At 40.4% G+C, this 25,211-nt stretch overlaps 3 protein-coding genes across 6 annotated transcripts; 1 reads left to right on the top strand and 2 right to left on the bottom strand.

Moving 5' to 3' along the window:
- Positions 1-185: 185 nt before the first annotated feature.
- Positions 186-9,154, bottom strand: LOC129594360 (multidrug resistance-associated protein 1-like). Its single transcript, XM_055491022.1, has 23 exons — positions 8,469-9,154; positions 8,265-8,396; positions 7,643-7,780; positions 7,444-7,560; positions 6,906-6,967; positions 6,596-6,727; positions 6,414-6,539; positions 6,206-6,353; positions 6,106-6,135; positions 5,787-6,041; positions 5,482-5,613; positions 5,204-5,422; positions 4,852-5,139; positions 4,670-4,708; positions 4,299-4,549; positions 3,165-4,155; positions 2,439-2,707; positions 1,977-2,376; positions 1,451-1,609; positions 1,211-1,377; positions 974-1,074; positions 806-899; positions 186-665 (listed from the first exon to the last, which is right to left on the bottom strand). Exons 1-23 carry the CDS (start codon positions 8,736-8,738, stop codon positions 554-556), a joined length of 4,632 nt encoding a protein of 1,543 aa, XP_055346997.1. The 5' UTR covers positions 8,739-9,154; the 3' UTR covers positions 186-553.
- Positions 9,155-12,624: 3,470 nt separating this feature from the next.
- LOC129594364 (uncharacterized) lies at positions 12,625-18,905 on the bottom strand. Of its 2 annotated transcripts, XM_055491028.1 has the most exons (4): positions 18,633-18,905; positions 16,522-16,617; positions 14,083-14,600; positions 12,625-13,341 (listed from the first exon to the last, which is right to left on the bottom strand). In XM_055491028.1, exons 1-4 carry the CDS (start codon positions 18,660-18,662, stop codon positions 12,903-12,905), a joined length of 1,083 nt encoding a protein of 360 aa, XP_055347003.1. In that variant the 5' UTR covers positions 18,663-18,905; the 3' UTR covers positions 12,625-12,902. The 2 variants fall into 2 exon arrangements, with proteins under 2 accessions (XP_055347003.1, XP_055347004.1); XM_055491029.1 differs by lacking the exon at positions 16,522-16,617.
- Positions 18,906-19,047: 142 nt separating this feature from the next.
- LOC129594366 (uncharacterized) lies at positions 19,048-23,557 on the top strand. Of its 3 annotated transcripts, XM_055491033.1 has the most exons (4): positions 19,048-19,212; positions 19,285-19,309; positions 20,790-22,045; positions 22,337-23,557. In XM_055491033.1, exons 3-4 carry the CDS (start codon positions 21,877-21,879, stop codon positions 23,140-23,142), a joined length of 975 nt encoding a protein of 324 aa, XP_055347008.1. In that variant the 5' UTR covers positions 19,048-19,212; positions 19,285-19,309; positions 20,790-21,876; the 3' UTR covers positions 23,143-23,557. The 3 variants fall into 2 exon arrangements, with proteins under 3 accessions (XP_055347008.1, XP_055347007.1, XP_055347009.1); XM_055491032.1 differs by having other exon boundaries at positions 19,048-19,309.
- The last annotated feature ends 1,654 nt before the right edge of the window (positions 23,558-25,211 follow it).

Below are 25,211 nucleotides of genomic sequence, written 5' to 3'. Positions count from 1 at the left end.
TTTAGCTAGCTGGTGAAGTATATAAGTACGAGGACACAAATAGTATGTACAGATACAATTTATTTACCGCATCTTTATTACAAGTTAGTCTACTTTTCTGCATGTCCAGTGTCTGTTTATTGTATAGGCGAATGTGTTTTTTAACAAACGTCGAGAATAAGTCAGAACGCGCCAAAATAAAAGACCCGCGATATTCATATTAATTTTAATCTCGGTAATTAGGGATGAATAATCCAAACCAGAAGTGCCAGACTGTTTCCGCACAATTAATTGTAGGTCAAGAACAATCATTATTCTAGCAACAATCTCCGTTCATTCGCAACATAACAACCGGTGCTCAGCTTTCACAGGAAATAAGCACTATTCCGTTAAAATCTACTGCCGTAAAAATGGACTCATCTGTTCCGACTGCACTAGTAAAGTAAATCTCCGGATGCTTTCACCACATATTTTTAGAAACACATTTACTCAACGCAATAAAAGATTACAACTATAAACAACACAAAATTTAGGACAGGAGAGAATAAGAATACATACAAATCATTTGTAACAACTAGGCCAGATTAGCGTCTTTGGCCAGCCCGTAAAATATCGTATTTCGATCACGAAGGAGGTTTTCAGGGGAATCCAGTTCCTTTATTTTCCCTTGATCCAATACCATAATGCTAAAACACACGTCATTTATAATTATTGACTATACGCATAAGTAGTGTGAACAACGAATTCTCATAAATAACACCAGAAAAATAAAATCCAGCAGCACAAAATAATATTCGTTTTAAAACAGTAAAATTCCAGATCTTACCGAGTACTATCCATAATGGTATTCAAGCGATGGGCGATAGTTAAAATAGTGCAATCCGCAAATTTATCCCGAATGGTACGCTGAATCAGATCATCTGCAAAAAAAAGAAACAATTACTAATATGCAACTGCAAGCATTAGAATATAAATTTCGCAAAATGCTTCTTACCTGTTTCTAAATCAACAGCTGCCGTCGCTTCATCCAGAACCAGAATTTTCGTCTTTCGTAACAGTGCACGCGCTAAGCAGATCAGCTGTCGTTGACCAACACTAAAAAAATTATATAATAGATGTAAGAATCACATGGTAAAACATTAAAGGTAAATACAACCATAATCAAGCGATGAAGGAAAAGATTACACGGGAAGCATAAATCCGCCAGTTATTTTATAGTTTCAATAAGCACCTTAAATTTTCACCGCCTTCGGCTACAGCATGCTGCAACCCATCCGGCAGCGAGCTGACGAAGCGCTTTAAATGCGAATTTTCCAGCGCCATCCAGACATCTTCATCGGAATACGCATTAAAAGGATCCAAATTCAACCGCAGCGTTCCACTAAACAGCACCGGCTCCTATAGCAAAAAAAGCACCCGACATCCGGATTAGTCAGACACAGCGTAATGCGTTTTTTCAAGTGACACATACCTGTGGGATAATAGTTAAATGGGAGCGCACATCGTGCAAACCCATGGTAAATATGTCGATTCCATCGATAACAATCGAACCGCCAGCCGGCTCAATAATGCGGAACAGGGCCAAGGTGAGTGAACTCTTACCGGCTCCCGTTCGTCCAACGATGCCAATCTGCAAAAAAGCAAACTTCACATTCTGCGTAACATAATATTCCAACCAGCGGAAGTACAGTGATCGCTTTCACAAATATAATACACAAATTCCAACAAGACTGTCATGTTATCGCAGTTTTCACTCGTACAATGCGGTAACATAATAAATCCTTTGTGGGTAAGATAACGTCTGTGACCGGAAACGAAGATGCTTAGAAGCAAACAACATAAAAATTCCCGAAATAACACTTTTCGTTCTTGCAACGGCTTCTGCTTCAAAACCACTCCATATGTAGCAATAACAAACGCTCGTTTTTGTATAAGGTACACAATTTATCACAAACACTTAACGAGCGATCACCCGATTCGAATGAACTAAACGGTACCTTTTCTCTTGGCTGGATATTCGCCTTTACACCACGCAGCACCAAGTCCAGTCCTGGACGATAGCGCGTCTGATAGTCGTTAAAGTCGATAGCGCCGGTTTGTGGCCAGTTCTGCGGAGGTCGCTTGCCGTCAATAATCCAGTCAGCCTCCATTGGGATTTCGGTGTACTCCTTAATTCGCTCCACGGACACCACATTAGTTTCTAGTTCACTGGTCATCCGCACCATCCAGTTTAAGGTTTGTGTCACCGTCATGGCGTAGCTCACGGCCAAACCCATGTCTTTCGGATCCACCCAGTGCTTTCCATCAGCATCTTTCCAATCCCGCGTAATCACAGCAAAAAAGGCGGCAAAAAATACAATCAAATTACCGACACTTTCCAACCGCACCGCCAGCCACCTTTAAAAACAAAACGTTATCAAACTTCCACAAAATTTATGGATTACAAGTGTTTATAATACCTCTGGGATGCAATATTCGGATAATAAGATGCGTTATTGGTATCCACACGGTTCTCGTTATCATGGATAAAACGTTCTGTCTGTTTAGTTGCTACGATAACCATAGTTCCGGTAACTGATTCCTGAAAATGTGAATAAATCGGAGAGCGAGAGACCGATTCCAAGCGTTTCAGCTGTCGGCTCGTAGCAATATAAAATCGTTGCACGAAGTAGTAAAATATTCCCAGGGGTAAGATCACCGTAGCGAAAAGCGGAACACTGTAAATAATCTGCAAGCAACCGCAAAAATTAGAAATAGTCGAGATTCTATTTTGTCCAGAAAAGCGAGTGCTAAACTGATTAATATGAATAAAACTATGTCAAACTGCAATGAGAATACGGAAGCGGCTTATATACTAGGAAAAATGCACGTTGGCGTGCATTTGGCAGACCGGAGCGCAGCATTTCCTTTGAGTACAGCATGTATAAAATACACTTTAATAATTTATTACAAACTTAATTATTTGCTGTCCGAGTATTACTCTAAACGAAAGTATTACTCTTGAAGTAGAGGACCTTCGCTTCGCTCCGGTCGATAAGTTACAACCAAGAAAAAACGATAAAACGTCTACGGTAAAACCAAGAAAAAACAAATTTAGCGAATCCATCCTAGGCTCAAAAATCGTTAAATGGAATAATTCGCTAATTTATCAAAATCAGAACACTAAAAAAAGAATTCAGACTTACCACAACCACAGTCGAAAGAACGCTGAAGACGCAATTCAGCCACATGCGAATATTCATCGGCAGCATGGTATCCACCGTATCCACATCTTTACTAAATCGGTTAACAATTCGTCCCAGTGGTGTAGTGTCGAAGAAAGCCATCGGCGCGTGTAAAATCCTCACCAACATATTCTGATGCAAATTCCTGCTAGCCCGAATCTGTCCGTACGCCAGCACAAGCGCTGACATAAAGACAAAAATTCCCTGAATAGCACCCAGCGCTCCATAGATGCCCAACCGATAATCTCTCCATTCAGTACTGTTCCGTCGTTCAGGAATATACGAATCGTTTGACCATTCACCCAGCCACACATTCGTGCCCACCGCCACTCCGTTGAATGCGGCATAGAACAGGATGATCACAAAGGAAGCTCCGTAAGTCATATGCTTCAGATACATCATGTAAACATTCCATTTGACACTTCCGGTCTCCGACGTCTCCGCCCCGACCAGTCCAGCCCGGGGGCCACCCGCACCCGCTTTGGCCGCGGGTCCACCGTTCTTTTCCGGCTCTTTTTCGGGAGACATACTCTTTCTCGGGGATAGATTAGACTTTTTCGAATCCTGTCGCGACACTCGCGATAATTGCTGCTTGATTTTCCTCAGCGACGAGTTGGAGGTCTGGCTGGTGATGGACGCGGTGCGTTGTGCCCGAGCGTGATCTGGTGGCTGATCACCGATTTCTTGGAGAACTTGCTGTTTAATGGCGATGGCGTCAGGATCGTCTTCGGCCTCGATCTCTTCCTGTAAGTACGTTCGTAATACTTCGGCGAAGGCGCCTTTTTTCTGCAACAATTCCTGATAGGTTCCAACTTCTGAGATTGTTCCTTCGTCAATCACCACAACCAAATCAGTCTGAGGTAAGAAACTGATGCCGTGAGTCACCAGAATGCGGGTTTTTCCCGCCAACAGTCCCTTCGGGCCGAGAACGTTTTCAAACAGATGCTTTCCACTGCAAAATTTTACGCAAGTTTAGCAAAACGATTAGACTTTAAATAACGTCAGATTTTGTAAAGCGAAAATAAAAAAAAAAGAAGCAAAACTAATCCAATCAAAGTATGAGAAATTCCCATAATGTTAACAAATGCCACCTACACGTGTGCATCCACGGCACTGAGCGGATCATCCAGGAAACAGACATCCGCTCCGCTGTAAACCGCTCGGGCCAGGCTAACACGTTGCTTTTGTCCACCACTTAAATTGATACCCTTTTCACCGATTTCGGTCTGATCGCCTCCAGGAAGCATTTCCAAATCCGGCGCCAAAGCGCAAGCTTCAATGACTCGCTTGTACCGGGCTTCATCCAGAGGTTTTCCAAACAATATATTCTCTTTCAGTGTCAAGTTCTAAAAATAACAGTTCAGCATAAAGAATTAAATATCGAAGAAAAACCTTATACCACAAAAGAGCGCATGCATTATCACATGTTCATGGTTTGCTAATGAGGCAATACTAATAAACCTTACCTGAATCCAAGCTTGCTGACTGACGTATGAGATGGACCCCTAAAAAATCATAAAAATTCAGTCAGATACCGAAAGTTACACAAACTTTTTGGCTAATCGGATGAAAATGAAATTAAGGAATAAAACGGTTTACTGTTACACGAATATAGGTAACTGTGAAGTATTATTTTTAGGTAGCACACCTTAAGCGTAACGTTTCCTGATCGACGTTCCATTAATCCCAGCATAGCGGCAATCAGCGATGATTTCCCCGATCCAACTTGACCGACAACCGCGATCAGTTTTCCTTGTTTCACGTCCAAATTAATATCTCTCAGTACGATGGGATCATCCTTTCCCCATGAGAAACTACCCTGTGTAACGGTTACCGCCGAATTCGAGTTATCGTCCGCTGGGATCATCTTCACATTTTCAGGATCCAACTCCTCGTTTTTCAAAAACTTTGTCAGGCGTTCCACCGACACTTTTGCCTACAGTTCGATGAATTTTCTTTTGCTTCACAACAGTTTAAGTTCTGTTATTTCCCATACATACCTGCACGACGGACGTGATAACCATCGGCAGCATGGAAAGAGGAAATCGCAGAATATTGAACAACGATAGGCTGACGAAAGCTTTTTGTGAATCCAAAACATTCTTCTCGTCCACCAATACATAGGTGGCAAAACTAACAAGCGCCACTAAGAACGGTGACAATATCCATGTAAATGATGAAAACGCAGATAAATAGGCTGCTTTCTTCAGTGTCTCCAACTATGAAAGGACGAAACAAATTTACAAAAAATCTTCATGCTTTCAGAGGAGAAGTTTACCTCGTGATCTCGAATTCCAAGAATCTGTTTCAAGAACGACTCTTCCCATGCATACAATTTCAAAACTTTCATTCCGTTGAGAATTTCCGTTATCAGTTTGATGCGCCCGTCTTTTTCTTTCATTTGAGCGATCTAAAAATGGCCATCAGAAGTTACAAGAGACATGCATTCCAAAACCATAATAAAATAACGGTATACATAAATTTTTTAAATTCTGGATGTACGAGCGCACACTTTCAGAACCCAGTACAAATTTATTTGCTTCGAGTACACATAATATCGAAATCTCCTCATGATACTCGTACCTGCAGTGCACGAGTCTTTGATGCAATAACGGCATTTATAGGAACCATCAAGATCATGACACCCAAACCAGCGAACACCGAAGGGCCCAACTGATTATACAGGAAATATATTGCCAACGCCATTTGTAGCGGCGAAGACCACAACAAATGCAAGAATGCCATCAGATCCATGAAGCGCTGAGAATCCACTGACATCAAGTTCACAATTTCACCCACTGTGCTGGATCTCTTAGCAGCACTTGTTATTCGCAGGGCCTACCAAGACACACAACCGATTCATCACAATTGGCTTCTGGTAATATGCTCCAAATAAACTCACCTTTCGGTAAACGGTGGCAATAACAGCTGACTAAAAAAATAACGAAATACACAATGACGTAAAAGCAAAAAACGTCAAACGCAATCAACTTTTGTCTTACTCGAATATGCATCCCAATCCGCATTGACATGTGGAAATACTGCGCCAAAATGATCGTTTGTCCAAACGAAGCAAAAAGCAACACAACCGCGTAAAAGTATCCTTTCCAAGAGTGGGCATTCTTATCCGTTGTAAACCCAATCAACAACCTGAAAATCAATCGCATAAGGATACAGCACAAAACCAAAAAGCGCACGTACGGTTCTTACTGTAAAATTTGCGGTGCCACAAACACAAATATGTCGTTGCCTAATTTGAGGATGCCGCTCAGCAAGACCGGCAACCAGAATGTTTTAGCCAATGCCAGAAGCAATGAAGGCTCTTTATGACGCGGTCTACATAGACAACAATCAGTACAATACAGCATACGACTGATCAGCTGAGCGATTACCCTGTGAATTCAACCATTTCATGTCGCCAGTATTTTTCCAGTTTGTTCGTGGAGACTTGGGTGCGGTCGCCCGGATTAATATCCCACAAGTCTGCTTGCACTAGCGGACGTTTCCATCCCAGTCGAGCTAGTCTAATGACAAAAACCCATCAGAAAGATGCACAACTGATAAGCAAAAATTGATAAATATTTTGCTTCACAAATTAAAACCAATAAAACCATTAATTGCCAAATCAACCAAAGTTATTTATTAAAAGAAATACAGTACGTTGCATAATTATTTACTACAAAAGCTACAAAAAATATTTACCCAGTGAACCACCCAAAAGCCAGTCGGTTTGGAAACGAGGCAAATAACTCCGGGCATGGTATCTACGAACATAAAACGCAAGCGTCAAAATGAGGTAGCACCTACAGTCCCCTGAAGGTAACTGCCGCAACGCATTAATTCGTTGCAAGCATCTTCTGCGTAACGCACTAATACGAAGCAGTATATCACCGCTTTTACTGATTCTGTTTTTTTTAAATTTCGAGGCCGTTATTATGAACTGCTTTCCATGCTACTCTCATTTTACCGAAAGTTTTAGATGAATTTAGCCTGTGCCTCGTGAGGTTACCACTGCCAGTCTCCAGTGCATGTATACTGTACTACATTCTGTTAAATACTGTGCAGTGTGCAAAGAACCTTTGTTTACCTTTCCTTTACTTATCTAAACATATCAAAATGGACAAGTTTCGATAGGATTGTTATGCAATCGACGCAAGTCTGATAAAAATAAATACGGCGAACTCAAGGCACTGCACAATAATAATATTAACCTATCGCAATTTGTTGAATAATCTCTTACCAGACCGCCATGCTCCCGTTCCGGGAAGTATTCCGCCCAGCATGACAGCACAAACTGTGCCAGGGTGATGGGAAAGTACAGCATGGTCGTAACGAAGAGAAAGTGATGATGAATGCCCTGTTATAACAATCACCATGAAATGAGTGAAATCTGATCTGGGGAACCGATGCCGGATAAACTCCTGCAGTGCAAAACCCACATTCTGCTGGGCATGTCTGATCCGTTCTTGAAAGAGCACAACGCTCTCGACGAGTATTAACAGCCAGAAAAGGAACAATATCGCCGAAGATGGTCGGGCACTTCGTTTATCCGTGTAAATGAAGAACACCGATAATAACTGCAATAAAAAATGTCAATTCTGCAATAATTGATGTTATCATTGTAAAGATTGGTTGGTTCAATTTAACTACAACTCGTTTTGCTAAAACAAAATTTAATATTCAACTGTGAATTATAATAAAGTACAATTTGTAGCTTTTATTGCGACAAGAATGAGATGCAGTGGTTACGTTATCAGATTCGCAGTGCAAACAAACTAGAATCTTGTATGAAAATTATTTAAAAACGACACTGCTAAGTTAAAAAAACCCAAAACTATTTGAAAAGCAACCGAATTTTTATATCAGAATTTTTATAAGTTAAAATTTAAAACAACAACCAGACTGCCTGGGCAAAAAATTCGGCTGAGTTTCAATTCCAAAACAAACATAAAAACTTAAATATCTCGCTTTGCTCATCATGTGATCGCCGCGCTCTGATTGAATATTTCCTCATGAATTTGTTACTTTACTATTTTCAACTGTAGCCTTTGACAAACTTACAAATGTGGCTGCTTTAATGAGTGGCGCAATGAGATCAACATCCGGGAGGCCGCGGCCTTCTACCGTATTCCACTGGTGCGCCACATAGCTCATATCCATCACAGCCAACACGAACAGCAGCAGGGAAAACGTCTGCAAACAAACACACAGTTCACCAACACTATCAGATTATGCTCCTCCACTAAGCACAGAATTACGGCGTACTGTCTTGGCAATGGAAAGCCATGTCCATCTCCTGATTTTGAAATGACTGCTGAGGATGCGATACGACTGAAAGGGTAGCATCAGCCACAGGAACACACACGGTATCCACACCAAGACAGTCTTCTGGAAACATGGCGTAAACTGCGGATTATCCGTATCCCACGTATAAGCGCGATCCCACAGTGCTTCCCTACAAAATGTCTCAGGGAAGGGAGCATAGGTCGCATTGCCAGCAGGGGGAGGACCGCTGGTGGCCTGCGGATCGGCCATGCTGTTCGAAATTTCTTCGCAATCAGCAGCAGTCAACGCGGGTGCTTACTGCACCGTTCACACAGCACTAAATGTCCCCCACGAAAAAATCCTGCTCGCTGGCAATGATAGTAAAAAAGACTTATGAATTATAAAGTCAATTATAATCAACATGAATGGAAATAACCGCTCCAAGGCAAAAGAAGTCCGCGCTAATGCAGTGTCAAATAATTAGGAGATAACGTACTGATGGCTGGTACGCATAAAATATCAGGCGTCAATTAGAAGGATGCCGCTGTTCGCCGTACATCCACCTGTAAATTCATAGCGGATGGAAAGCGCAGGGCATGAATGACGCGCGCGACGCGAAAGACTGATAAAAAGCATATGAAAGGAAGTGAATAATCAAAACGGGAGAGATATCAAATGGAAACAGGTTATGATGCAGCAGTTTTCCATGCAGGTTCTGCGGCTCAGCTGCTGAGTGAGCGCGATTATTGAATGACGCAGCGCGCTGTGTAGCGTCCAAACGCCGCCCAAATTGCGGCGCTTTCTACTAGTTTAATACTACTAGTTTAATATTACTAGTTATTACTACTAGTTTAATATTACTAGTTTAAGGGTACCGCCCTTAAACTAGTAATATTAATATTGAGGCCGATAATAATAAATATTAATTAGCGTGACTATATTAATGGTAGTGACAACCAGTTACTTTCTGGTAGTGACAACCAGTTACTTTTGTGGTAGTGACAACCAGTTACTTTTGTGGTTTGTGGTGGTGACACATCTCAGAGTAAGTTGAGTCCGGTAAACATCAATTTTTCCTCAGTTGTATGCACAGTTTGACGATTTTACGATCAAATACAGTGTCGCCCGATCAAAAGCAGTATGTTAGGGTTCGGGAGAGTGCAAAAAGGAAGACGGCGAGAGTAAGAAGCTGGCTATTCGGTAATGCCGGCAAGTGTTTCTTAGTTTGCTGAACCTCAGTTTTGATAAACTATACAGAATCGTTATAAATTTTGACCATGTTCCCAGAGATGTAACGAATCGGGGGACATGGTCATATGGAAAACGACGAAATTCTTGTATGCTTGATTTGTAACATTGTAGTATTGTTTGGCACAATATAGAATGAGATTTTGGTATAAGGTTATGGGTTAGCTTCTCTTAAGCGATTCCGAATCCTAATTGTTCGCGGAATCTGGCGTGGTGTAGAATTTATTGTCAAATTTCTGTTTTGGCCATTGACCGCATATGTGGCGGCACAGATGAAACTAATGGAAACTAAGAAAAACAGATGAAACAAATTTGTTTCATTTATTCTAATATTTCACTGCCTTTCTGAGTATTGAACAAGATCATAATTTTACTGAATTTTATGAATTTATACACGGTGTAATTTATACACGGCCACAGTAAGTTATGACCTCTTTTTTTGGTTGTGACATCCACAAAAACATGCGCGATGGTAGTACCCTGAAAACTTAATACATGTAGCGTGTCATAACTCTTAACTGTAAGAGTTTCTAGATGTGACCTCCAGTATCGTTTTTGATTATGTTAGTTGATATAATTATGGACGATTTCGGACCACTCCAAAAATTCGACCCAATATTTTTCGATGCGTATTCCTAATGTTCTCGCGTATTCCACCTGTATCATGCTGGAAGGCGGGCTCAATTATCGACAGAGTACAGACGACATGCCATGATCTCACTGCAGTCACCAGTCAAATAAGAATAGGGAAACGCTATGCGGTGCCCTTCAATTTCCATAAGCAAAAAACGCTTCGTATGCGGTATCCGCATTATTCGGTGGTTTTTAAAAATTCGCAGACGTGTGCATTACCAACGTAACAAGGTAGTGAAGGTACGCCATATATATTCGAAGCCATGTGTATTTCAGTTAATCAAAGCAAAAATTGGCTTTGCAACTCGCAAAAGGAAAAAAACGAATACAGACCGCGGCGATGAGTTCACAAAATTATATTCCACGTGATTGTAGTTACTGTAACTGACGATTCTCGCCAGGATGGCACCCCCGTGGCGGTTGGGAGCCGTACGCCCACGCTACGCCCAGAAGTCATCGTAGGCCCATAGCAACACATGCATTTCGTGACATTGTTTAAGGCGATCTATTTGTTTTGCTTCATTCCTAGAAAAGTTACAGTAACTACATTTTATAGAATAGAAAAAAATGCTCTTTAAAATGAGAGATCTTTTGAAAAGCATGGAAACTGAACAGAAACAGAAATCTGTCTGACACCAAAAAGTACCGGGGGTCTAAAATGACGCACGGGTGCAGCAGCACGATTCGATTCACGTAGCTGCCACCACATTTCGAATCAAAATGTATCCAACCGCACGCGGGCTGCGTGTCTGCGTAGCGCTATAACCGTGCGCAGGCTGCGATTTCATGAACGCCATGCGCAGCCTGCAGGTAGCGTGGTTGTCTCCTCAAAGTCGTGCACCGATGCAGCGGACCATTTTCGAAACACGAAGACCCTAATTTACTAGGAATAACGTTTGGACAGTTCTACGCGTTTTGTATTCCATTGCCGCAATGGAATTGGATGTTCTTGGTACCATTGGAAACAGAAAATTATTCTACATACTGGGTTTTCTTGGTTTTGCGATAGAATCTTTCGAACTCCAACGCTCAGTGGTTTTATCGGTAAGAACAATTAGTTCTATGTTTAAAAATTCACATCTTTTTAGCTTTTCATTCAAAGTTTTTTTCAAATAAACCCAGTATGTAAAATAATTTTAAGTTTCAACTGAAAACATCAAACCTGAAGATGTTCCATTTACTGCTTGGATGGGATTTTTTAAGGGCAAACACAACATAAAAATTTTTCTAACATTTGTGCTTTTAGCGCTGCTTTTGAAAATCTATCTGTTGAAAAGCGCGATTTTTGAGCTTTCTAATGAGCCTATACACTTCTAAAGCGGACCAAAACAAGGCACAAAAAAAATTTTCAAAGTAGCCATAAATACTGGCATGTTTCAAACAAGTATATCCCGTTAAACAGCGCGAGTTCGCACATTATTCTGCTTATTAATGCGGCAATTACATAAAAATTAATAAAACACTAAGCTCTACCAATTGGGCGACACATGCCTGATAAAAAAGTGTAATGTGCCCCATAAATTGTGCGGCGATGCCGATGGCCGTGGCATTACAGAACGCCTCACGTACGACCGTTTTCGCGTGTTACATGGCGCATGCACATTTCCCCTTTTGGCGCACTGCAAAATTCCTGTAGTTAGTGACGTCAAAATGACACACTGCCAGTCTGCAGTCCCGGCGAGAATCACGAATACAGTATCTTCCGTAGAATGATTTCATGGTCAGTACTCGTACCGAAGTTACCGAACGCGTACATCCCGTACAGCGAGCCTTCCTCAAGCATCCCCAAAAGCGCTTTAAAAAGGGGTATCCAATCCGTATAACGTATTTTGCGATGTCCAAAAATATTAGTCATGCATTACCAAATATAAGTACCTCATAAATAAGACACTCACGTTTTGTGTTTTGGAGCCATGTTTTATTAAATCATTCGAAACGAAGATCGGTATTCAAATACTTATCGTTAATAAGCATACACGTATAATATAGCCCGAAGGCGGTCATAAGCTGATCCATATGCATTGCTGATTGCTGAAATGCTATACCTCAGATGAGGTATACTGTATAATTATATACGAACTGTACTCATACATACTTATCTGCAATCCCAGGAGCACAGCAATCATTCAAAAGCCGAGAATGCACAATAGGCATCGCGCGCTTCATTGCAGCGTTGCTGAAGTAAGGTGATTTATTGCTCCTTGTTGTATTTATTATTTATTTATTGTTTCTTTACTGCAGAAATTGCACATAAATACTTACTTAACTGATTGACTCTTATCATACATCACCAGCGCATTCTGAATGAGCAGCAATCTGCGAAACTGAAATCAGATGAAATTTTATCGAGAAAACAGGACAGTACTGTATTATCGAAAGCAGCATTAAATTTTCTGAAATTATCAAATAAGTTTGTAGAACGGCCGAAGAAAAACGATAGCACATGCATTTATTTTAAAATCAGAAGGAGCAAACTCATAAAGCATAACAATGACCCGTATAATCCAATAATTTCGATAATTGCAGATTGCAAATCTCTACGCGATTCCATCGTTATATCACCGCGGTCGCGGTACCGGTGCTCTTTTGAGCACATCGCAAGCTAGGAATACTAATAGTCACCGGCACACTGGCCGACCCGGCGTTGGAGCCGTAAGCAGTAACGGTTATAGAATAATGGCCTCCCAACGCTCCCGTGGTGGCGGTGCTTAGTGAGATCTGTCCTGAGTGGGAAATAGTGAACAGGCCCGATGGTTCGCTGGTTACCGCATACGAATGCGCGTTGAAGGCGAATACGTTCCCAATGATGGTGCCCTCATTAATACATGAATCAGAACCAGCAGGAGCCGATGCGAACGAGTAGCTGGCCTGCTGAAAAACTGGATTCGCCGAAATGGGGTTTGCGTTCCCGTTGCAGGACAGATATACTGCGACCGTTGTGCTGGATGTCAGTCCATTTGACCCGTAAGCCGTAACCGCTAGCGTGTAGTAGCTATAAAAGTCAAAATAAAATATTATATACGCGTTACATTCAATATATAGATATTCATATCTTACAAAACACAAATATTTATATATACACACAATATATATATGTGTGTCTATTGCATCTTACAAAACTATATATATACATACTCGTATATATATATATATATACATATTATGTTTTCTAAGATAATTTTTTTAAGACAATACTAGAATTTTTTTAAAAATAGGTTATGATATGTAAATTCCTACTGCTTGGTTTTGAAAACAGTTTGATTAGTTTGAGATTCAGAAATTTATTTGAAATTTATTACCGTGACATTGTTGCGTTACGAATTCAGAGTACTTAGAAACAAAAAAGGTGGTAATTTACATCGAGCGCAGCGAGATGCTACTATTAAGCCTTCGTCAAGAGGATAAAATGTGTCTGACGCTACGAAGAGTATTTTACTATTAAATTTATGTACTATTAAATTTTATTAAGATCTTACTGTAGTACTTTTTATGGGTTTAATTTCACACAACTTTTACAAACGTTTGTACGAGCATTAATTAGCACGTATATCTTCACTGTTTTATGATTATAAACTGGACAAGTATTATTGACAAGACGGATATGTTGTAGTAATTCAAGTCTGTCCAGAATCCAGACTCCAGATTAATTTTATAGTAAAAATTATAAGAGCAGTTAACTTTTCCTGAGCAGTTTAATTCTTTTACTAATGTAAATGTAGGATATTTGGCTTACCCAGTGCTTGCGTATCCATTCATCGTGATCAGCCCACTGGGATTGATGTTGAACGTAGCACCCGGGCTGTTTCCGTTTCCGGCTGATAACGTATAGTAACTGGCTCCGTTGGCGTACACCGCTCCGACATTAGCATTGGTATTGTAGTAACCCGTGTAACAGTTGGTTACTGTGAAAATGTATGATGCCATCGAAAAGGTGGGGACCATGGTTTTCCCCGTCACGGAGTTGCCAGAGCAGTAGATGGTTACTGGGACCGTTCTCGATCCGTGCTGATTAGTAGCACGGAACGTTAAATGCTGTACGTCGTAAGAGACAGTGGCCATCAAGATCAGACCGCTGTTGATATTTACTGTTACAGAGCTTCCGGTTTCCGAATCGACGGTATATGCAATATCACCTGCGCTTTCGCTGTACGCCGAGATCCTACCAACAGGCTGGTTGGGAATGCAGTTAACATTGCTGAACTGGTAACCGGCTGACTGTATAAATGTGGGCGCCAACTGGCGCGATAAAGCCTGAAAAATTTTAACGATATCGGTAAACTTGCGAGAAACATTCTTGGGCTAAAGGGAGCTTTTGTGATGGTCCTGTTGTACGAAGTACCGGAAATCAAATACGTCCCGAAGGAATTGGACAATGCGTACGCAATATCAAGGCCATCATATTACTATAGTCTACAGTAAAACCTCTCTATAAAATACAGGCACGGTTCGATCAGTTTCGTATTTTATACCGGGGTGTATTTTATAAAAGGCAACTGTCCCCAGGGGCGCTGGTGTATTTTTGAAGTGGGGGATTGGGCATCGCATTATTACATAAATGCAACATTACGGCATTAGCAACTAGCAAGTACCGAGTAATTGTAGTACAAACTGCAGATACTTTACTAATTTGAATTACATAAAACATTTAACAAACTTCGTTTAGAGTTCATCAAAAAGTATGATTAGTACTTTGAGACTGATAAAATAAGAATATTCTGTTAATATTTATTTTTACATAAGTAATTACGATTAGGCATTAGCACAAACAACGTTTACGCTGCTCGCTATTGTTTGACGATGTTAAGATAGCTTTGAATTGCATCCGGTTGCTTTTATATAACAATATTTAACCGGATCTGAATGTTATTCACAGGTTCTCTGCACTGGTAAAACTACGTTTGGTTCCGCGGCAAGTGTATGTAAGGCTTATAAAGAGGTGAATGTTATAAAGAGAATCCCCCCTATGTTATACCATGCGGGCCAATTCGGTTCCTTACAGGTTGTATGTTGTAGAGAAGTGTATTTAATAAAGAAGTGTATGTTAGCAGAGGTTTTACTGTATTGTGATCAAGGCATCTAACAGTTATTAGCATATCAGCTTTCTTACGTGTGTACAATACTGCAATGTAATACTACTACAATGTTTTTCACGATCAGTTTGATCTTTACTAACTTAACTTGTCCTATTTCTTCGTGGAGCAGGTAGCCCATTTCCGGCTAGGGTGACATACTAGCATGGGATTTTAAACCTGGCCAAACAGTAACTGCACAGAGAAATTCCCAGCACGCTTAAACAAAATTTACACTGCGCAACGCATGCTTAAACGCACTAACAGATCGAACACTAAAAATATCAGAAAAATTAGAATCCACGAAAAATTTCCACATTTCCTAGTAAATCTGCAAACCTTCGCCTGTTTGAATTTTGATTTTTTAAAAACATTCCAGTCAGAAAATTTTAGAACTATGGCAACATGCAAATGCAATACAGTACTAAGAATACTAAGTCTTAAGTAGTATTGTACAATAGAAGTGTTAAGTATAGTATGTGCAGTGCTGCGCTGTTGGCTTGCACTAAAAGACCGAAGCAAAGCGGGAAACAAAGTTTAATAAAATGTTTCCCGAGTTTGTTTTAGAACTGTTTTAAAATATTTCTTCATTTTTATTTATCACTTTGTACTGGTGTGTTCTTCCATATTTTATTTAAAATATTGACGCGTGACCGCCATGACCCAAGTGACCGACAAAATTTCTGTTTTCTTGAACATAGAGGACCTTTGCTGCGCTTCGGTCGATTAATAATCTGCCGGATGAATGCCGGAACAGTCCATAAATCCAGACCTGACCCTTCCAATACAAATGTGCAAGCGCGAATGCGCGAGGCTTACCTTGTATTGTACATCATATTATATACGCATGTGTTGTACTAACATCTGTGCTGGGATTTTCGTTTCCGGGCCAAAACAGGCTTTGGGAATAGCAAAATCAAGTTGACAAAAGGTCAACAATCTAAAATCTGCCAATTCACTCAAAGGATTCTACACTAGCTCTGAAGCAACAAAATTGTTGTATTAGAAGTTTTTACCTAAATGTTTCGAAACCATCATAAATTTGTTTCAAATTGGTAAGTAACTACTTAGGTGGAAACGTTTATCCGTATGTATTTAAGTACCTGCGATTGCGGGTGTCTTTCATCGTGGACCACTATAGACACCACAAGGCCTATTCCACTAATAATTCCTCCTCCGCAGATCAATCGTTTAAGTGTCTGTCCGCATTCACAGTCGAATATCGCGCAAATAAAACCACCAATTACAAAAATACCAAATATAAACAAGAAAACAATGGTGAAAAATAAGCATGGGTCAGTGCCTAACAGGCTGATGAGATAGTGGGCCAAATCCATGTCAATGCAACTTTTACGATGAGCACACTAACAAGGTGGACTTATGTGTACATAGAATATTTATATTGGTAACGCGGCTGTCTCCCGTCCCAAGCGGAAATATCTATCGGGAAGTAGTTTTTTTAACAACTGACGACTTATTGTCGGATCTGATGACTGCTGCCGGAAAAGCCGGCTTTACCAAAGGAACACACAGATTTTTTATGTTCGCTGGATCATGACCTTTCATCCAGGAACTTCCCAAATGCTTTATGGCATATTGATTCTATAGTTTCGAAAAAACATCCAGCAAGAAGTAAGCGGAATATGACTCTCAATGTCGATTGCATATTCGGTATTTACGGCGATAGACTGCACCAGAAGTTAAGTTGACTAATTGAGCAAATGAAATAACTCTTGCCAGCGACGCTATAACTCTTGTCAGTTACGTTACCCAATTCCACAATATACCAGCCCGTCCCCGGAACCGGTGAGCACTGTATTAACCGCGAAATGTGAAAAGTTGTGGCTTGACCGCTTGATTCATCTACAATATTTAGTTGAATTTCCATTCGTTTGCACCTCTCTTGCTGGAAAAAAAGCCATGACGGACTCGTAAACAATTCCATAGAATACGTTAGTAACGTTACTGCTTTAAGTGTTCATAACATTGAATTGTACCGTTTTAACCCAAAATTTGCGCGCATTAACCGGTTCCTGTGTAATTCCCCAAAAAAGTGTAAAACCTCCAACGCGTCAAATAACTCAGTCATCAACTCAAACTTCATGAAACTCAGCAATATGATAAACCTACGTATGAAGTACATTCTGAACCAAAATTACGGTGTTACAGTATCTGAAAAAGCAAGGATGCGTGAATTTTTGAATTTTTATACTCTTATAACTTCGTGAATATGCTTAGAATAAGGTTCCCGCCACCCAGAACAGAGTAATCGCCTATATTGCGCATTAATACAACCATGCCGAACATTTTTGGACTATGATAGTTTTTCAGATAAGTAATTGTGTACAATCTTTCTATAAAGACGTAATTCACATCATTAGATAGAGAAATGAATTCTATATCGATCCTTGCATAGTTTCATATGGCCTAATTAATCTGCCACTGCGAATGCGGCAATGGTTGTGTTACAACGTAAGCCAATACAGTACAACATAATAATTATTAATTCATTGATCTTAAAATATCGTATTTACGTAATTATTAGATTTATTATCAGACTTTCTACTTACTTAATACAGATTTTAGGTGTTATTAACAAGAATAAGTACATGTAAGAATAGCAGCGCCGGCTAAGACCCAAGACTACATCATCTAAATGAAGAATTCATTCCAGTTTCTCAAGAATGGACGGTACCTAACACACGCTAAGCATTCCCACGTTGAATACGTACGCTATGATAAGTACAATGTGCCATTATTGCTGAAAAACCCAGATTGGCTTGGTTGTGGGCTAGCACAGAAATTTAATTGGATGCTAAGTGTGGACTGAAATGCTTAAGTGGATTACGCAAGTTTTTGAGGATTAAAAAATATTTTAAGTAAACTTTTCACAAGCGGTTCCGTTTCCTCAACGGGATGAACTGATACATCTAAAATCAAGGCACATCTAACCATCCCGGTTATATTCGAAAAAAGCGTTCGTGATCATTTTTCCCCATCCAAAAATGTTTTCAATATGGGTGTAATATTTATAAGTATAAGTAATACGAAGAAACCATTATATGGTTCCGTAGATTATGTATTTTAAACGTGAAAATGTATAACATAAAAACGGGGCCCCATAAGTATACCGCAACATACTGTTCTAAAGACAGTGTGTTGTGCTCCGACGCTGTCAAATCTAAACTGTAAAGCACGTGAAAATACTGCTTACCCTAGAACCGGGCATGGTCAGACTATACATATGGGACTTCTGTCGTGCTCTTTGTGTTTCCCGTGCCGGTTATCTTTAGCCCGTACGTGCATACAAAGGCTCTTTCGGTCGTACAGTAAATTAAGTACTTATACAACGACAACATTTGAATTTCTCTGCAAAAAAACTAAATAGAAAATGAAATATTCGCCGAAGGTTTTCCGTGGGTGCCATTAAAGAGCATTTCTGATGATATGGTATTATAGCGGGCGCAGCCGATTTGATCGTTTTTGCTTGAAACACGCACAGAAATGTTTTTTAACTATCCTTTAATGTGCATTTCTTGCACAGCCGGATGCTTGGCAACTCATGACCTGCTGGTACAATACTAACTCTGCACCGATACGCACTGACCTAAAGAACAGTGAGCCGTGAACATTTTTTGTTTCTAATTTCTACTAAGACATTGATAATTTAAAAATGTTGTAGTGAGAAACACATGTATGATGTATGATCTATACCGGAACAGCAAGATAAGAATTCATTTCCCATGGAACATGCTTTCTGGACTGTTACCCTTGTGATTTGGTTCAGCATGTCGGTACCTATTCAGTGCAAATCGTGTTATTGTATAATTTTCATAATACTACTACACAAAAGATTATACTCGCAGTTTAGTACTGCCTGTCCGGTCTCCGGTAAGTTATTCGTAAAAAGGACTACGGATTAACTATCCATTGAAGTCGGATAAATTTAAGTCCTGCTCAGCCAAGTTGGGGCAGATTTTTTTATCCGGCAACTCTTAAACCTGGAAGCACCTTTGCATGAATTGAGGGGTGACCTCTCTTGCACGCTTGCCGTGCAGCCACGGAATGTTACGGATAACCATTTTTGATAAAATCGTTTTGCGAAGCCGTGAGCGTCGATAAAACGTTTTCCACCCGTACAATACACCCGAAACACTCCGTTACGAGACAGTGTAAGAGCAACCATAAGTAATTTTTGCTACCGCTTTGCTGATTCTTTCTTCTTTTCATCCGGCCGTTCCATTTCTCCTCCTAGGCAGTTTATGTCCGCCTTACCAGCAAAATTGTTTATGATCCATGTATATAACATTATCCATGAACAATACACATTTTAAAGTTACCTAGGTCTGTGCGGAAGGCAATCGCATTTTTCAGCAGGTACATCTTAACATACAAGCCTATCGGAAGTGCACTTATCGCGCGAAATTTTGCTACTCACCCATAACGGACAGCCTTTGGAATTCACGTAAATATATCCGTAAGTGCATTCTTCAGAGGGGCCGTTATAAACATCCTAAAAACGACCACTACCCCTTCCCCTTAACCAGTGCTCGGCTCACTACTGGCACACCAAAGGGTGCTGGTTTTGAAACTTTTAGATTCGCAGTAAAAAGTTACCCTAGATACTGTAATTGCAAATGAAAAACCAAAACGGTGTATACAGTTATTTATAACTTATTTAACAGAACTCCCCAACTTGGCTGAGCAAGGCTGTATATTAATCAGTTAATAAGCATTAATAAACTTGTTTTTCAACTGGACTAATGCTGCAATTTCTTCAAATAATACTACCTTCTTTTTAATGGAAGTGGGAACAAAATAATTACTGTTTAATTATTACTGACTTATTACTGTCTGAGCCTAGAGGGGGCAGCCGCTCCGTGCAAGGACAATAAACGTACATTATTCTAAGGAAATGGCTATAAGCACTCCCTTCCACCAACATCCGGCCGTTCCTCCACCAATAATAGACCGAAACAATTGCAGTATACAATAAAATTACAAAGAATATGAACGAATAAAGAATCGTAAGCAATCCGTGCTCGGCTTGTGCAATAATTTTTTTTAACTCGTCATTTTAGCTTGCAAATTTCGTTTCGGAAATTTTATTCATTTACTCGCACTAAGGTAAATTTTCATCTATACCTTCCAGATGGATGTTGTGCCACAAACCATTATTACAGCTGTGCTTTATGGATAAAAACCATTTGGCTTTTTGTGCAGAGTGCAAGAAACGTCGCAAAAGATTTAGCGAAGAGACTTAAATCTCAAATTTGGAAGCTTTGCCAGTTCTCTCCTCATACTGCACTTTGCAAATCGATCAAAACTTGAGCTGGCCGTTAGGAATGAATAATTGTTCTAATTTTTACAGTTTCGACTGAAGGGGACCTGGACCGATTGATCCGCAAAGCGGAAGAACAAACGCAAAATGGAGTAATTGTCCTGCCCGTTTTCCAATGGCATACATCACAAACCAGTGAAATCGAAAATGTAGTGCGGATACCTACAGGCATGACCGCCACGTTTGCATGTCCTACGAATATGGCAGCTGATACCGCAAAAACGATAGTCTGGCGCCACCAAAATCGAACAATTGCTGCTAATAACGACGAGACTGCGAGCACCAGTACATTCTTTTACAATCGAAAAGATCGTGCCGAATTCAGTTATTTTTTCATTCATAACGTGACATATAGCGCACTGGGTAGTGTTCAATGCCTGCATCGATATAACCGAAGTGATGACCTTTTCCTTATTAAGCGCTTTGAGCTCCGACCGAAGCTGCAATCGGTGGAAGAGGTTTTCCCCGAGGTTATGCTCAACGTAACGAGTACGCAGTCCAAGAATGTGTCGGTATCGTGCACGGCAAATGTTGACTGTCGATGCACCAAAGGACCATACTTTTTAATCAAATATGATAGGATCTTCGCAGTCAAACCACGAGACCTGTCGCCTGGCACACTCCGACCATCAAGACTGTTAAGCTATCCGCCTGATGTAAGCCATTATAAATGGTTTTACAACTGTAGAACTATGATAGAAAGGGATACTATCCCTTGCACGGCTACACTGTTCGTCTTTCTGTCTAAACATTCTCAGCATCGCTCAGTACCGGTAGAATGTTGGGCTCAACCAGATGTCAACTCCAATGTGTGGTTCGTGCAGAAAGCTTATGTCAATTTTGTGTAAAGTTATTTTATAAGGGGAACTGTCAAATGCTTATAATTTCTTGTTTGTTCTGTCCAAAGTTTACTGGGATGCCGGTTGTGACACAGATCTTTTCCTTCCGATCATTTCTTGTATAGCCTGATGCTTGGCAACTGATGACTTGCTTATTATGAGGAGCCAAGAAAAATGCATTTAAAACCGCGCTTTGTATCCACGGCGTCAGGATTAAAATTAAAAAGTGAACACTGAAGCTTAAGAGAAGCTTAAGAAGCAGCTATACGCATAATACGATGAGGACTTCAGTTTCTAATTCGTACATGGAAGATGTTTTCTGGACTGTCGCGCTTAATTTCAGCAGTCTGGTAGATATTCATTGCAAAACGCGCTACTGTTTGATTTTAATATTATTATACAAGGGGTTATATTCACAGTTATGTGCTGCCTGTGGTCCGGTTCCCCGTAAGTCCAGTTTTAGTTTAAACGGACACGATTCAGCAGAAAATATGATGAACTTTATGGTGCCGGTATAGAATATTCGGTGTACGTAAATATGTATATATATTGTAGAAATATATGTGCATACAGCATACTGTATACGTTTTTACGTTTGCAAATCGGGGAAAAAACCCCATGCAGGAACAGCATGCAGAAAGACGACTATAAACTGCGATCACAAAGAATCTTGTTGAAGCGGTTGCAGCTTTGCATGCAGTTTAAGCGTGAGAGCTAATCTTGTTCTGGTTTTCGCAGCAACAAACGAAGGTGACCTGGACCGATTGGTCCGCAAAGCGGAAGACGAAGTGCAAAATGGAGCAATTATTTTGCCTGCGTTTCAATGGCCTAGATCCCACAAAAATGAGATGAAAAACGTAATACGGACGCTTACAGGCATGACAGCTACCTTTGCATGTCCTACGAACATGTTGACTGACACGGTCTGGCGACACCAAAACCGAACGATTGCTGCCGATAACGAGGAAACTTCCAAAACCAGGACATTCTTCTACACACGAAAAGATCGTGGAGAATTCAGTTATTTTTTCATTCATAACGTGACCTATAGCGCACTGGGTGGTGTCCAATGCCTACATCGTTTTAACGGAAGTGAGGATCTTTTCCTTATTAAGCACTTTGAACTCCTGCCTAAACTGCACTCAGCTGAAGAAGTTTTTCCCACTGTTATGCTCAACGTAACCAGTAAACAGGCCAGGAATGTCTCGGTGACATGCACAGCAAATGTCGACTGCCGATGCACCAAAGGGCCCCATTTGTTATTTAAGTTTGACAGGCTCTTCGCAGTCGGACCGCGCGACTTGACTTCCGGTAGAGTCCGACCATCTAGACTGCGACGTCGTCCGCCTGATGTAAGCAAGTACGAAGCGTTCCACAACTGTAGAGATATGCCAGAAAGGGATACTGCGCCTTGTTCCGCTACGTTGTTCCTTATTCTGTCTGCACATCCGCAACATCGCTCGGTACCGGTAGAATGTTGGGCTCAACCTGATGGCAACTCCGATGAGTGGTTCGTGCAAAAAGCTCGTGTTAAGTTTTCGTAGTCGTCAGTCCTCTATTAATTTGTATACAGATGGAGTCTTTCAGTTATTATCAGTAGCGGTGTAACACAAAAGGCTATATAGGCCATTTTTGTCACTTTTTTACAAAGCCTCCACGTTAATTGAGCTGCTTGTCTAGCGAAATTTTACACCAGTTAACAGATGTATTGTATGGAAGCTATAGCAATTCAGACAGAGGTACAAAAAATTTGACATGCATATAAACTGTGGCAAATTGTAAAAGTTCAAGAGAAGTACTTTTATCTGTAGCGCCTGTCACGCGCTTTCACGCGGCGCTTACTTTTTTACCTCGGACGTAAGTTCTCAAGCTATCCAATTTTAAAGCTCTCACAAACCGTACTATATCTCATCTTATACGCAAAACTGTCAAAAGATCATAATTTCTTGTGCGTTTTGCATTGCCGTTTTTGTTTTTCGTCTTTGGCTCAATAAAAATGTCCAACTGGTCACTGAACAACACTTCTAACGTCACCGGTTCCGGTCACCTTATCACTTTGAAGTTTTCGGACGTTGCACTTCTAGATGTTTATTTGTGGGTGGTAATCCAGTTGCTAACAACAACAGCATCGTGCATCGTTAATGGCATACCAGTTGTCGCGTTTTGCCGATATTTCAGAAGACTTAATAGTTTAAAAAACCTGTTAAGTTTTAACATTATTTGTGTATCATTTGTATACAGCTTTTTTATCATTCCCATTGGTACCCTTTTCACACTTTTTCGTATCTTGGACCTTGTACAGACGCAATGGTGTCGCATTTTTACGCATTTCCGCTACTGTGTGACCTTTATCATCAGTTTGTCGTTGCTGGGTTTATGTCTTAATCGTTTGATTGCCGTCATGAGCCCGCAGAAATACAAGAGCACAAGTCGCTATATCTACTTGTTTAATTTCATCTGGCCTTGTTGGATTTTTCCATTGTTAGCATTACTGTTCGGTATGGTTAATATCGGCGATTTGCGGTATACGCTTATCCCACTGTCAGTTCCATTCTGTATACCGCCGCACAAATTTCGAGCAATTTTTTGGGTGTTTCAAATACTGTTTGTGTACATCCCTGGTGCTATATCGTGTGTGTGTTATCTAAATATCGGAATGAAACTGACTACAGTCTCTGCGAACAACAAAATTAATATTATCGGCAACACTTCCACGTTTGCCAGTACGCTGCGTTTAACAAATACCACCGCCATAATTAAACACACGGGAAAATCGTCATTTGACGTTTTTTTATGTTTTGTGTTGTTCTGTCTGACTTATTACCCCGGCGAAATCGTTGAAAGAAACGATAAAGTTAACCAAATTGCTTTACTTTGGATTAACTCGCTGATCCATTTCGCTGTATCGTTATTTCCGGTACGTGCATAAAAGCATGACATTGTTCTTTTTTTGAATATAATGGTGTTTCTAGACTTGTAATCCATTTTCGCCTCTTTAGGTACTTCTGACAAGATCCAATCACCTGCTCCGCTCTACCGTCAAAGAAATGCTTCGACCTTTATCTGACGCAAGTGTGTCGGTAGCGGAAAACTGTCCGGTTGGAGCAGCAAAATTTGATTCCGGTCTGGAGCTCCAGTGAATGTCCGCGGTGCCAATCCATAGCACGTAGTTGTCTATTCGTGGGCGTCAAATACGTACTCGTATGATAATTTAAAGTTTAAAGGGCCACTATGCTGCACGGCACTTGCATCCTTTCGTGCATCAAATTATTCGAACGCAAAAATTTTAATTTATTTGGCTAATTAAATATTTTTTTGGTGTATTAATGTCTCCACTCTCCAGTAAATAATATCGGAATTGATTTAATTGAGTGAAACAAATTATCGTGTGGCCTGCACATTTTTAGCATGAAAGTGTTTAGCATAAACATGATTCCTCAGCGTCTGCGGTAATAGATTACCGTAATCACCAAAACCTCAGAGGTTTTGGTGATTAAGTTTAACAGATTTGCGCTGGTCTGACTTCTAAAAAGTACACAAACGACATATCAGCGGTTACCGTGGTTTAAAATCCTACCGAGTACGGTACAGCTGGCTGTAAAAATAAGGCGAC

Source organism: Paramacrobiotus metropolitanus, unplaced genomic scaffold (genome assembly GCF_019649055.1).
Source record: "Paramacrobiotus metropolitanus isolate TYO unplaced genomic scaffold, Prichtersi_v1.0 Parri_scaffold0000067, whole genome shotgun sequence".
In the NCBI taxonomy this organism is placed as follows: Eukaryota; Metazoa; Tardigrada; class Eutardigrada; order Parachela; family Macrobiotidae; genus Paramacrobiotus; species Paramacrobiotus metropolitanus.
Note: the sequence above shows the minus strand (reverse complement) of the source record. Positions and strands in the feature narration are given on the sequence as shown.